Source organism: Platichthys flesus, chromosome 2, assembly GCF_949316205.1.
Source record: "Platichthys flesus chromosome 2, fPlaFle2.1, whole genome shotgun sequence".
Taxonomy (NCBI): domain Eukaryota; kingdom Metazoa; phylum Chordata; class Actinopteri; order Pleuronectiformes; family Pleuronectidae; genus Platichthys; species Platichthys flesus.
The window spans coordinates 20,878,427-20,893,543 of NC_084946.1; the positions used below are offsets into that span (position 1 = coordinate 20,878,427).

Consider the following 15,117-nt stretch of genomic DNA (forward strand, 5'->3'; position numbering starts at 1 on the left):
TTGGACACATCATCGATGTAACCTGAGGTCACCTGAGTGTTCAGAGAGTGCTTTCAGCATTAGACACATTCACAGATGCCTTCAGGCCAAACACAATCAGTTCCCAGCTTGTATCCCAGTTTTATCTGTAGTCCAAGCATTAGCCTTCATTATTCATGGACGCCCTTAGGCCTTTTGTACAATTTCTGATGGTATCAGTTGCAAATAAGGTAAATAGAAAAGGAAACACATTTTGTTTCTGAGTTTTCTTTCTCTATTTCAGAAGAAAACAGCCATGGTTCATGGGAACATTTAAAAAAGTTGGAGTCACAGCCCAAGTCTGTGAATAAACACAGGCTTTTCTCACCAACTGAAATGTAGTCCTCTTATCTATTTGAACTAGTGCAGTGGCCCTTCCAGACCTGCTTGTTTATTATGGGTGTTTTTTTGGAGGGGGGCTGTGTTGATGCCGGCTGCAGTTTTCTTTCTGAAACTTTAAAAGTGACCTGCAGTAATTGAGCTGCGGCAAATGAAGACCAGCTGCTGGACTCAGTCCGCAGAGCCCTGACGCTGCACAAAGAGCTGTTCACCTGTTTAATCACAGTTCAGTCAAGTTGGACTCACAGAACCTTGAACTGGGGAATCAGTTGTCTTTGCCCGTTGCTGTAATTCAGAATGAGTCCCAGCCGCCACAAAGCTGGTGGTGCGATTGAAGGAAAAGTCCTCCTTATTTTAAATGTTCACACTACCATGGCGATTTCACCTGTAGTTGTGTCCGGACCAAAGAAGGTGAATGACCGATCGACATCCTAAAGTTCTTCACATTGGACCAACTTCACAATGAGACACGCACCATGTGAAAATGATTCCAGCCACATATTATGTCCTGTCCTGCACTGACAGATAGACATAATCAAATCCAATTATTCCACTTCTCCCTTTGCTCCCCATTAGCGCTCATCTCCTATTCCCCTCTCAAATTCCCTTCCTGCAACAAAACATTTGAATGACAATGGCTCAGTCCTGACACCCACAACTGACACGCCGCCCATGCTCCGCTCCTGCTCCCCTCTCATCCTCTATGCCTTCCACACGTTCTCCTTTCCTGAAATCGATAGAAAGGAAAACAAAATGACGGGGTTTTGTCACATCATATCTGTGAAACCCCGAGACTACACAGGGAAATTACTATTTCCACTCACAAAAGGCTCCATTACTGCCAGGTGACCTCTCGTCATTGTGTTCCTTAACCTCTGAGTGAGACACCCCCAGGATCGGCGTTTCAATGTATGCGTTAGCAGGTGTGTGTCTGTGTGTGTGTGTGTAATTGTGCATGTACCAGAGCTCTTCATGCAGTGGCGAGGAATCTGTCATTCATCCACACTTTTTTCCCTCCTCTCTTTTTGCTGTCATGTTTGCACAGACGTCTATTTTTAGCAGCTTTCACAAAGAGTCAAAGGCTAGGCTAATTATATTTTCCCTTTGTCGATTGGCATTCTTATAATTACTAATAACTATCCTGTGCAAATGTTTTACCTCATTAGAAAGATAAGGGACTTAATTCTGTAGTGATGGCGAATTTAATTTCTTTTTCAACTGTTCAATTGCGACCAATCGGGCATCATATCTTCCAGAGACACTGTTACCCAACATGTGTGAGCTCGTTTTATGAGCTCTGAGATTGTGTTGATTTTATTCCATCATCTAAACAGCTGATCCTTAACCCATGAGGTTCAAACCCAGGGCCTGGACAGTGGATGGTGGACAGTGCTATCCATTGCACCAGTATGTCGTCCAGCTTGGGTTGACGTGCTCTAATAAATTTGTTTTAGCTCCACCTTGTCAGGATGATTTTGCATCACATCGCTCCTTCCTCTTCTTTGTTTGCTCACTCTATCGTTCCACCAAGGGTTCCACTAAATCCTACACATGAGACCTTTAAGGGGTTGCAGCAGCACAGGGTTGGTACCTCACTGGTTATGTGTCTCCCACAAAAACTACAGCTCAAGTCTACCTCGGCTACATAGATACCACATGGGTACTGTAGATACTGCACTCGGTCAGTTTTGGCTGTTTGGCCTTTGATTATTGACAGGAAGTGTTAATTTTTTTTCTCTGTGATACAGGCAAGGTTACTTCTAGTGCAAACCTCAGTGGTTGTTATCGATAAATAAATCAATAAATAACATTAACATTACAGTAATTATTACATATATACTGTAGATAGTCAGTAAAATCTACACATCAAATACACATCTCCTCTCGTTGTTTTCTGTGTAAATCACGCTTCCTAATATTTTCACTGCCTTACCTTCCTCCCTACTATACCTCCTCCTCTTCTTCTCCTCTTTCTCTTCAGTACTGGTCTCTCTTTACCACCACCCTCCTCTCCTACACCACCACAGCCTATTTGTCCTCTCCATTCCCTTTCTACTCTTCCTCATTTTCTCATTTTCCTGTTTCAACTATCTGCTTTTTCCTCCTTCATCACACTCACGGTGTTGTCCTCCTCACACATCCTTCTTTACCTCTTTGCTTTCCTTCTCCTCCACCTGCTTTTCGCCTAATTTATCAAATGGAATTAATGGTGTAAAGTGCTTTAAGGGTGTTTAGTGGCTAGATGTGTGCGGACGACTTGTGGCCCTCGGTCTTGACTGTAATTCATCGTCATTAATGGTAGATGCTTGTAATTTTTTCTCAAACATGAAGGTGATGAACATGCAGTTTTGTAAATGATGAAACTTTCCCTGGATGTTTTGGAAGGAAAAAGATGGGATCGTGATGTGAGGATAATATTTTTGAAAGTAGATGCATTCGGCTCTTGCTCGGAGCATGTTCATTCATTTACTATAACCATTTGGCGACTGGGAGACTCGGAACAACAGAGTCGCCGCTAAGTGGAACAGAGAAGGGGAGCAGCTGGGCAAAATTCACCTGCCACTTCCAATGTGGATCAGAAATTGCACTCAGCATCCCTTCTCCAGCAGTGGGAGGAAAGCTGTGGCCATACAAATCACAGACAGCAGATTGAACGCAGGGCCGTGATGGGAACGGGAAATGGTCACATTCTTTGAGTCCCGCTGTGTTTGATAGACAGGGTTTCATGGTCGGCTGGAGACGAAGCACTGGGTGTAACACACTGATTTACAGCAGCTGTAAGATTGACAGAAACCAAAATGGTAACTTACTCTGAAGTGTTTTGTTCTTTATAATCAGGGAGACATTGAGTAGTGTGAGTTTATATTCATCTTAGTGACGTTTTTTACGTCACAAAATATGGTGACAGATTTATTACAACCTGCTCTGCCTTGAAAAACCTCTCATTTGTTTAGCCAAATATCTTTTTTCTGCCTTTAATTTGACAGTCAACTGTGAGGAGACAGACAGGAAGCAAGGAGGAATGAAGGAGTGTGACGTGCAGCTTTGGTCTACAGGCAGAAACCATAGACACTGGGGTTATGTAGCATGTGCTATAAGAAACCAAAGTTCTGCATTAAGCCAAATATGCTTTGAGGGAATTGTAATTTTTAGTTTAGATGCAACAGTTTTGTGCGTTTGAAAGAAAGGGCTAAATTTTTGTGCCACTCCCAAGCTGTGTGGAGGTGGTTGTGATGGAAGCAAAGGACACTGGAGATCAGGATCCGCAAATATAGAAGAACAAACTTGAGTTTGAGGAAGGGACATATTCTAGGCTGCTGACTTTCTCTAATCTTTATCCTTGAACTTTGAATGATGTTTTATTTACTCCCATTGACAGTAAATAAAGATGGACGACATGACAGCTCCTTAAAAGTGAAGCCAAAGCTTCTCGGTTGACACCTGGTGGCTGACTGCAGTATAGCTCATAAACCCAACCCACTCACGGTTAATGGACCCGACTAAAACAAACATTTCGTCATTATGATGGAATTTACATGTAAACATTCTTCCCAGGAGACTCCATGAGGATTAGTTTGTCCTCAGAGACGTCACTCTGAACACTTGAAATGTACCTTTATATCGTTGTGTATCCTCTCCTGTTTTTATTGACAGATAATGTAAATGTTTACATCGGCTGAACGATGGTAAGAAGGGTTCACACTTGAAATCCTGCTTCGGCAGGTATTAAATCAGAAACATGTGTCTGACCAGCTGTTTGTGCTTTGCCGTCGTGGTCATCAGGTCCTCTGAAGACTTACTGAGCATCATACTGAGGCTCAGCCTGAACTATGATTGTATTTTTATCCTCCTATCACTGCACTCCTCCCTTGTAGAAACACAGTGCCTGGTGTTTAGCTCTTCTCGGTGCGGTTGGCCTCCGCCTGCAGTGACTCTTTGTCTCTCAGGGAGGCAGTGCTGTGTCACTCTCACTCACATGAGAGCCTCGGACAGACTGCAGAGACTCTGCATTCCAAAGAGCGATGACAGTTTGCAACCATACAATATACACAGTCACACAAAACCACAGAGTGGCACAGACGCTCATCTCCATCTGTGGCGTAGCTACCAGTCTGGACTCCAGCCGCTCTGAGCACATCAACGTGATGTGCACTTTGACCAGCAGTCCCTAAAACTGACCTCATCAGGGCAAGAGCGGAAGTATGAGGAGATTACAAAAGTGAGCGAGAACGCCCCCTGTCTGAAGTAGAGAGCGTGGCGTTGTTTGTGTTCGATGTGCGGATCCATATCTCAGGGTTACAGGCCAAACAGACTTGTTTATATTCACAGGCAGATGAAGTCTACAGCAGACGTTTAAAGGAAGAAAAGAACAAGAAAGAGACACTCATGCAGTTGGAAATAGAATTCTCTGTGGTGGCAGAGAAGAGCAGTTGGTGCACCGAATATATTATGTGCTGGAAATATCTGGTTAAAAGCCACAGACTGGGAAGACGGTTGTGAAAACAGAAAAAGAGAGACCGGTGGAAGGTACCAAGTGCCATTTGGATGAGGAACAAACGGGCTGGTCAGTCACTCATTCAGACAGACGCTTATGAAGAAGGGACACACTTCATCATGCACTGGCAGAAAGTCGAGACGGACATTATGCTGATAGAAGAGAGGTCTGTCAGTCACACAGATTCACACAGACGCGCAGAGATGGAAGCGCTGATCCTCCCACAGACAAAACTTGCGAGACAAGCGAGCAAAAAAAAAAATGCCACGCATCCCAGATCAGTTCATTTTGAAGGTGGCACAGTCGGGCAGGCGGCAGCTGGGGCCGGCCATCAGGGAGAGATGTGGGGCCACGCTGCCCCAATATATCCTTGCAGCATTAATATTTCAAAATTGTTTTTCTGGGAATTTATAGTCTGGCTAGCATGGCGCTGTTGGCCTCCATCACACGCAGTCACTTCTGAGCAGCAGTCAAGGTTCATGTTTCTGTAAGATGATGATTATTTTCCATTCGCTGGTGGATAGGAGACGTTTAGCTGCCACTGAGTGGGGCAGAGTCACGTATTGTGAAGGTAAAGATGACGCAGCCCAATATATGAATTCTAAACCTTCTGCTGTGTCGTCAGCTCAAGAAGTGTAGTTCTTTATATTGTATACAATTGGGAAAGGGTTATTACTATTGCTCATGCGAGAAGGGTCCCGGTTTGCTTACTCTCCCCAGTGTCTCTGTGGGTTTTCTCCATTCTTCCTGCCACAGTCTGAAGACATGCAGATTGAGGTTAGTCTGATTGGTTACGCTGGTGACCTGTCCAGGGCGTACTCGCCCAACGTCAGCTGGTATTCTCTCCATCTCCAACTGTGAACCTCAGAGGATAAACACTATAGTACATGGATGGATGGACGAATGGATTTTTTTGTACAAAATATGGAATCAACCTTTTCAGATTAAAATGTCGGGAAAGTGTTATGAAATAGGACTGTAGCTATTAAGACTATACAATATTATGAAATATAATTTATAACTATTTTCATACAAACAAACACAACCAACCACACAATAATGCTCATCTTCTTATCTTGTATGACACATTTGTCAAGATGGGACCTGATAATTTTGGGCATATTTGTTTAAACCATTACTTCAAAATATTAGCCAACACGTTTTCTTTCAGTCCTCTATCAGATGAAATGACTGACCTTGTTTGATTTCTAAGTCAACCACGTTCTTTCTTTTTCTGTGGTTACACTGTTCTAACTTCCACGAGGTTGGTGCACAGCTTCCTCTGTGATTCAGAACCAGATGGAGAGTCACCACCTCATCAAATCACCGACAGTACTAAATCATCTCCACGCAGTGTTGATGCCAGTGAACGTGAGCCGCTGTGCGCCGTGACGCGCGCATGGAGGGAGAAAGAAAGAGCGAGAGAGAGAGGGTGGTAGGGAAAGGAAGGAGAGAGAGAGAGAGCGAGAGAGAGAGAAGGGGGTGAGAGCGAGATCTCATCTCTCCAAATCCACCAGTCAGCTTTCCAAAACACTGGTGATCTTCAGTGAGAGCCGCTCTGCGCCTCCACCTCCCAAACTGTCTGCGCGCAAACTTCCAGCCACACGTCCAGCATGAGCGGAGACGAGCGCCATGGATGCGCCACATGAGCCGGACCGGAGCAACTGAGGCCACCGCGCAGAAGTTTGTCCGCAGAAATCCACTGTGACACTGACTGAGCAAACACACTTTACGCGTGTTTTCTCTCCGTTTCCAACACTTTTTACGCGTCGCCTGCCTCTTGGGATTGCTTGGATTCGGCGTTGTGTCTTTTTTTATGTCCATCCAGGGAGACGTGTAGTTTTTTTTGTTGTTGTCGGGGTGGTCCGCTGTAAAGGAAGGTGACATGCAGGTCCTCGGTTGGACCATAGTTCTCCTCTGCCAGTGGATCCCACGGAAGGTGAGTTTATTATCATCCTTAGAAAAAGAAGAAACTTAAAAATATCTATTCACATCCGGTGATGTTGGGTATTCAGGCGTTTGGAGAGAAGCACCTGTCCTCTTCTGACGGGGGGGTCAGTTTGTCAGAAATCAGTTCACTGAAAAACACGATAATGTTTCTATTGTTTCATACATTTGATCCATTTTATCACATCCAGAGTGACCTGCATATATTTAGTTGTTTTTATATTGCCTTATTCTAACTGTATCTTCAGAATCTCCTTTAAATCTTTCCTCTATGGAACTTAATTTAAAGTTTTACACACCTATAACAGCTGTTTAAACTACAGCAACCTGTAAAGGGGGGATTTTGGCTGTATGTTGTCTTATTATTTTAAATAGAAACGCTTGAGCCACTTTTGCCCGATCTCCAGACGCGCGGATTTCTGCTGTTTCTCTTTCACTCCCACTTTACGCACTGCTTCTTATCTATTTATCTTCTTGCGCTCGCAGCGACTTCCTCTAATTTTTCTTCAGAAGTCAAACTCGCCCGTGGCTTGTTTTATTATCTCGGCATCGTTGTGACAAAGACTTTTTTTACGCATGAACTGTAGTTTGGCTGCTGCAGCTGCTGATCATTTGTGGTTAAAGGCGTGCGTGTGCGCGGGGACGTGCATGTTCACTCGTTTTGGGCTGCTGTGCACGAGTGTTTTCCTGATTGCTTTACACTGGACAGTAATAATGTAGCCGAGATATTATATCTGGACCTCAACACACAGCAGAGCACAATACAATTCAATACCACCCAACACAATGCAACACAATACAACCGAATACTGTGGGAGCCTGTCTGTCCCAGGAGACAGCATCTGTACTCAGTGTGTCTTTGGCCTCAGCCAGAAATGAAAGAGAATAAATACATGACCTTTCACCATGTTCCCCATCTCCTCCCTCTTCTTCACCTCTGACTCCTTCATTTCCCTCCTCCTTCCTCCTCCTTTCCTCCCTTTCTCTGCTCCTCTTCCATTATGGATAACTTTACCCCGAATGGTTTTCATTAGAAACCAGCGACTGTATCTATACAAATATTGCTATAAAAAAAAAAAAAAAAGAAGCTGACGCTGTAAAATCTGGTTGCGGTTATGACACGATTTCTGTAATCTGCTATTTTTACAAAGCTTTAAAAAAAATCAGCCATGAAGTGTAAAACAAGAACTTAATGCAGTCGTCACACCGTGCAGTGTAAGGATTTAAAGAGCTCAGGGAGCGGACGGGTGGGGAGCCTTACTGGTTAGTGGCCAACTGTAGCAGACATACTGGTGAAACATATTGGTGAAGTGTGGTTTTTTAAAACAGGCTGCTGGCAGATTGGGGTAAGGTTGTATTGTGACAGGTAATAACACCCTCACGTCTCCTGAAGATTGAATGCAAATCATGTCTCCTGCTAAAGTAGAGCTGCCGTGCGTCGTCCACACGAGAGTGCAACTCAGGTTCAAGCACCAGGCTCAACCCGGTATTAGATCATATCAGCCACGCTCTCCAGCAATCCTCCATTTGGATTTAAGCTAGATCTTTTTCCCTTTTATTTCCTGAAGCGTGAGGGAGGATAAGAATCTGGTTTGTTTTCAAAGAGCACGTTGGTGTTGATGACTCAGTGGTTTCGCTGACATAATCTGACCTTGAGGCACCATTAGCTCGAGGGATTAGGAAGTCAAGAGGCAATGGACGCAGTGAAGACAGGGAAAGACGGACAGAAGGAAAGACAGGATACATAAGAGGGATAGCAGTAGAAGTACGCGGAGGGTGAAAGAGGAGAAGGAAACATTAACTGTGTCTCTAACTGAATCTGGTGGTCTCCGTGAACAAACCCACCTTTAGTGGTCATTTGGAGTCATTAAGAGGCCGGTTGAAGCACATGTGTGAGTGCATAAGTGAGTTTTTGCAAAGTGAAGACGAGGAGACGAGGGGAGAAAAGGATGAGACTCGTCTTCTAAACATCATCGTTTATATTTTGTAAACGCTTTAAAAATTCCGAAAATCATTTATAGATCATTTCCCAAAAAATGAATTTGTGTAGACATACTTGGATGAGAACAATTTGTGGGTGGGCTCTTACACTGGGACCGAAAAACGAATTTGGTTTCCTGCCTATGACGTGTAATGCTGCAACATCGTGATTCCTCACACCTCGTACTTTGAAGTGATATCTACAGTAACAGCACCACAAAAGAAAAAAAGGATGTGTGAAAAGCTTCTTTACTGTTTTATGCTCCCAGTAGGAACAATAGCATTAGCCGGCATCTCAACCTGACGAAATCCTCTTATCTCCCCCCATAAAACAACTAGCTGTATACCCCCGGGATATTACAGCAACCGAGTCACTTTAATTTCATTATATATATAGTCCTACTTCCCTTGCAATCACATCATATTCTGCATAGCTTTGCGTTTTGGCATTCTTTGTATTAGTCCCGGGAAAGTGTGTATGTGAAACCCAGTTGCTGTGTGTCCTTATGCTTGTGCCCACATGTTACGCACTTATTCATGCCATTGTAGGGGGGGAAAAAGGAGAAAAATAAATCTATGAACCCTCAGAAGAGCAGGATCAGATGTTTTTTCTAGCACGGATTAGACAAGGTGGTTGGTGGTTTCCCCTCCCACTCGCTGCGTCTTTTCCGTCCGTCCATCTGTCCGTCTGTGGATCATCCGAACCATTAAGCAGCCCAGTTCCAACAGGCAGGAGGCCCCACTGGTCTGTAATCTACGCAAAATTATATTCTCCCCTCACAAACCGATTAGATGTGTAATCTGTTGAATCATGATGACAGAAGCAATCACATTACTGCTATATCTGTTGCCTCTGAAATTGTTCCCCCCAGATCAAAGCGTTCTTTAGCCGTATAAAAAAAATGGCACAGAATCATACAGTATTTTAATGAATTCTAACATGGTTTGCTTAAGGTTAAGCAACGATCCATTTTTATTAATTTGCTTTCTCCCCCTTTCAAGGGCTCTCTGCTCCACTTTTGACAAGCCATTACTTTTAAAATAAGACATCACTTGCTCGGTTCAGCGAATAGTTCCACCCCAGGCTTTGTATCGGCCTCGAGGAGAGAAGAGAATTTAATTTTAATGTGCGAGCATGTCCTATGTTTTAGACTAATGTGAAATAAAACATCATTACAGACCCGTGGCTTCTGCTTTGCACGAGCGTCGACAGCCGACATTAATATATAACATATATAATTGCATTTCTGGCGATTGAATTAAATTGTTCTTTTTCAAACTTAAAGAGGATTAAGTAAGGTGTGTGCAATAATTGCATCATAATCCCTCTACTTTTCTACAATAGATATCCAGTTATAATAATGGAGGCAAACAGCAGGCTCAGAAATGAATACTACGGAGACAATATTTTGGGGGTGCCAACTCTAAACACCTTTAGTTTGACTGACAGCTCGACTGCACCTGAAGTTCTTAGAAAGGGAGAATTATGTTTGAAACTATTGATAAATTCAAGGTTTTATTTTAGCACACAAAAGAAGAGAATCCGGAACCTGTGAGGTGCATGAACAGAGATGCTGCTGTGTGTGTGTGTGTGTGTGTGTGTGTGTGTGTGTGTGTGTGTGTGTGTTTGTGTGTGTGTGTGTGTGTGTGTGTGTGTGTGTGTGTGTGTGTGTTTGTGTGTGTGTGTGTGTGTGTGTGTGTGTGTGTGTGTGTGTGTGTGTGTGTGTGTGTGTGTGTGTGTGTGTGTGTGTGTGTGTGTGTGTGTGTGTGCATAAAGTGATACATTTGTAAAGAAATGTTTAGAAAATAGCAATTTAAAAAATACTTAAAAGTTAAAGTCCATAAGTACCCTAAGTATTATTTGCAATCTACTTCAAAAATGTATTGATGTATTGGTATTGCAGGAAAAACAGTTAGTCTTACTATTATCAGATCATCAGTTTGTATGCACACTTACTTTTATAGCTGTGTTTTTTTATGTGAAAAGGTTTCTATATCCACTTGTGAATTTGCATTTAAACTGTATAACACAACCTTTTTCAACATTGTATATATTCTGTCATCTTCATTGCAGAGGAAACAACCACATCATGCACAGGTAGGGGGAGTGTAGGTAGCTGCATTGTATCATCTACACTCCGCTCCTCCCCCTCTTCTGGTCCTATGGAGCCTCACTGTAAATAACCAGAGGTTGTTGAAAGTCAAGAGAAGAGTGAATCAGGGGTATATAGGTTCGTGTTTGTTTCGTGAGTGTGTGTCTCGAAGTGCTTTTAAAAAGCAAAGTTTCCACATAAAGCTGAGAGGAGCATGATGATATGTTCGAGGAAAAGAGTGGAGTCATCCAGCGGCCACTTGAAAATAAATATATCACATGACCTCATTTACTTACTTTTATGCAGCCAGTCTGAAGCAGAACAGATGTGTCATGTTGAAAAGCTGAGGTGGAGCTCCAGCTTCGGGCAGGAACAGGAAACTGAGATACTAAGGTGTTCTCACTGTTTTGGAAACAGTTTGAGGATGAGGTCTCTAAACTTCTGGCACTGGTAGCACTGGATATCATGTAGTCTGTTGATCATTCTCCTGAAAAACTCGACATTGCTCTTGTAAATGGTAAATGTAAATTCTGTATACTTTTCTATTCTTGATGACCACTCAAGGAGCTTTTCAGAACAGGTTTGTCATCCATCTAATCACACACACATTCATACATTGCTTCTGAGTGCAGCACTTTTATCCATCACACATCCTATACACTGCCGGCACAGCCATCAGGGACAAGTTGGGGTTCATTATCCTGACCAATGTACGAAATGGGGATCGAATTGCAGACCTTCTGGTTAGAGGACGACCCGCACTACTCCCTGAGCCACAGTCACTCGTGTCCTTAGCAAAACAGCCATAAAGTTTGAACTCGATTAGACAACTGAAGTGAATCAAAGGATGGACAGACAGACATTCTTCCATTTATCCTCCATCTAGATCAGCCCCCCCCCCCCCCCATTTACATTACACCATTTCTTAGCTGTTAAACTACTTTTAAACAAATACAAATGTAAATATAGATGTTAACATATGAGTGTGCACTGATAAAGTTTATTTTTTCTAAATTAATTGAATAAACTGGTCTCCAGCTGCCAGAGGAGTTTTGCTTGGTTCGTATTGACAGGGGTGTAAATGCCAGATGGTTGTTTTTTTGCAAATAACACGGGCGATTGGTTGAAGCTTTTATGATGGAAAAGAAAAAATCATGTAAATCAGAGAAACAGAAGCTAATTATATTAATAAGATAACCCCCTCCTTGTCTTGCCCTGGCCTCTGTTGTGCTGTAGAAAGGTCGAGCTAATATAAGATTTTAAACACACCACAGCGGTGTTCAGAAACTACGAAATGTGTTGGGTTTTTTGTTCACTCCTTTTACAGACTGAATTTGTTAAATCAAATCATTGTGAGGGAACAGGACTGGAAGCTCTAGCCACAGACACACGACTCGGTGTGGTGCCTGCATATGAAACATGTCACATGTAATACTGACAATTTTCACATTCTCTGGACAGATTATTGGAATGCTGGTATTATGCGGTGCTTGACTGGCCAACCAAATAAATCTGAATACAAAAATGATGTGTAGCGCTAAAGCACTGTGTGAAAGTAATTGATCAGGAAGGCTGAACTTTCTATTTGACTTAAAAAAAAAGCACGACCCTCAGCAGGATGAATAATGCTTTCTTTAAAACATTTTCTTGAGTGAACTGCTGCACCCTAACCTCGGGAGGGTGAGGAGGGAGAATCCATCTTGTCAGGCCCCCAGCTATTCGCTCATGGCCAAACCACAGTAGATCGGACAAATCGTCTTCCGGTGAGCGAGGACTTGCGGTTTGGAGCCGGTCTCAGGTGTGATGGTGGCGAGAAATAACATTAAACAACGACATCGGCTCCTAACGAGGTTATTGGGATGCTGCTGTTGCATCAGTTGTCAGAGGCAGAGTGGAGAACAGCCCCGAAAGCTTCTCTTGTTGGAAGGGATGTTTTTTCGCTGCAGCCGCTGTGATGGACAGTGATAGACAGATGGCTTGTCCAATCACCTGCCAAGTGTTTGTTTTTTTAAGAGCGCCTGTCATTTTTCCCGAACTATTTTTTTTTAAACGGAGTCTTCCCAGATGGTTCCGTGTAACCAGCCATCTGGCTCGTCAGGTTACAGCCACACCCCTCACAACATGTCAGCATCCTATAACTGTTGCATTGGCGCAGCTTGTTCCAACCAATAAAAATTAAAAGGCAGTGGTGGAAGAAGTATTCAGGAACTTTAAAATGAAAGTAGTTAAACTCCTTACATTTGGATTCTTGAAAAAGTATTATCACCTAAATGTACTTCAAGTATTTAAAGTACTCATTATGGAGAATGGACGGATGGTTATAGCCACGGTTGTATATACTCAATATATTCTGCTGTGCTCTTACCGTTGAAGGTCCCACTACAATTACTCAGTATTCATGTGCTGCTTTTGTTTTGTCATTTTAAATGTACCTGTGTATTTTATTTTCTATTTTTTATTCTTTACCACCATTGGTTTCATATTTGGTTCTAATTATCTGCACTACCTTTTTTATTGTGCTATAATAACCCGTGGGAGTGGTGGAGGTGCTTTGTGGTATAATTACGAAAAACAAAACCGTTTACTCAGCAGATCACAACAATAGCAGCTCTAGTAACTGGAGCTGTCAAACATAATAGACTTGAGTGTTTTTCCTGTAAAATAAAGTGAAAGTAAAAGGTGATTAAGTAAGATATATAATGTAAAGCCCAATTATATCAAAACTGTAGTAGCAACTGGTATTTGTAACTTCCATCACCGCTAAAAGATAGTGATGACAATAAAATAAATATAATAAAGACAGTAATTTAACATAGTGCATTCACTTTAAACTGTAATATTTAAATGAAAATATCAAAAGCACGGAAATGCAACAATGGTGGTGTGAATATTCCCACTCTTTTTGCTTCAGGCTACACTGCTACTGAATGGATGGATTGTGCACAGGCAGCAGTTTAGATGATGTATCCGAATGTAGGAGCAGTATAAAGTCAGTCTGTTTGAGTGTCAGTGGATAACACAACGGTTAAACTGTTTGTATACATATATATAACATCACACCTCAGCCACACAACTGCTCTGATCTTGGCATCGAGGAAACACAGATCATTTCAAACCATATGATGAGAGGCTTAGGTCATTCATTCACTGGAGCGCAGTGGAAGGAAACAGTCAAGGGAGCCGTTTTCAACAGGAGCACAAAATATGCCTGACATGTTGTTGGAGAAGTTATTTCTAGGGCGACAGGGAAGCCATGGTCAGTCAGACACAAGCAGAACATTGGGCTCCACATCAGACCACGTGTGTTTCCCTGCCAGGATCATCTGGAGGAGAAGGCCTGTGGACAGCTGCTGCCTCTGCCCCGAGAGGGACTCGCGTCTCCTGGTCGGAGCCCCCATCAAAGCTCTCTGTGTAACTGCCAGCTCAGGAGGTGTTGATGATAGCGATTGTCAGAGATCTTTGAGTTGTTTCTGGGATGTTAGAGAACAAGCAGGAACTCTAATTGTGTAAAACTCTGTGTTTGTATTGTTCTAGTGTCTGGGACATTATCCGTTTCTATGATTTTTCCTCTTGGGCCTGATTTCTGTCACGAGCTGAGCTCCACTGTGCAGAACACAAACTCACACAGCATTTTAATGCTCCATGCCTACCCCAATGAATGGGCTACCATTATTACAATGGTATTGTGTATGACTCACCAGGCCTTATGGAGAGACTGTGGGAAATTGCTCTCTGAGACGAGCTGTTGGGGGCAAAAACAGGAATTGTCTGAGGAGGCGATAACGCCTGAAAAGGAATCAGTTTGAAAATATCCCTTGTAATGTGTTTGCCATAAATATATGTGAAATAGACATGCATGCATGGAATGGAGATGGAGTGAATTATCCACAAGCATACACAGAAACACATGTATACAACCGAGAGGTAAAAAAAGAAACATGGTATGGTAGTGTATTGTTCTATGTCGTTGTAACAGAGGTGTGATAAACAAAGGGCAACATTCCCATTGAGGTATTACAGCCATGATGGCAGGGCGAGAACATGAACACTTAGCTGAAGCTGATAAAGGGACATTCCAGCGGATGGCCCCGTTACGCTGCCAGTCAAAAGGGCAGACAGCCATCGTATGCAGATTGTCCTGAACAGGAGGGAAGAGCAGAGAGAAGCTCCATAAACCAAATCCACTTTTCATCCCTCATTTGTACTGTTGATTTTAACTCAAAAGTGTCTCAGTGAACTATTTTT

At 42.8% G+C, this 15,117-nt stretch overlaps 1 protein-coding gene across 1 annotated transcript in view; it reads left to right on the forward strand.

Moving 5' to 3' along the window:
- Positions 1 to 6,402: 6,402 nt before the first annotated feature.
- The window catches only part of LOC133973597 (neurexophilin-2), a 37,770-nt gene continuing 29,055 nt past the window's right edge, over positions 6,403 to 15,117 (forward strand). The window contains exon 1 of the mRNA XM_062411556.1: positions 6,403 to 6,791. Coding sequence (XP_062267540.1) covers positions 6,738 to 6,791 — 54 coding nt within the window. The 5' untranslated portion in view covers positions 6,403 to 6,737. The remainder of the gene's footprint in view (positions 6,792 to 15,117) is intronic.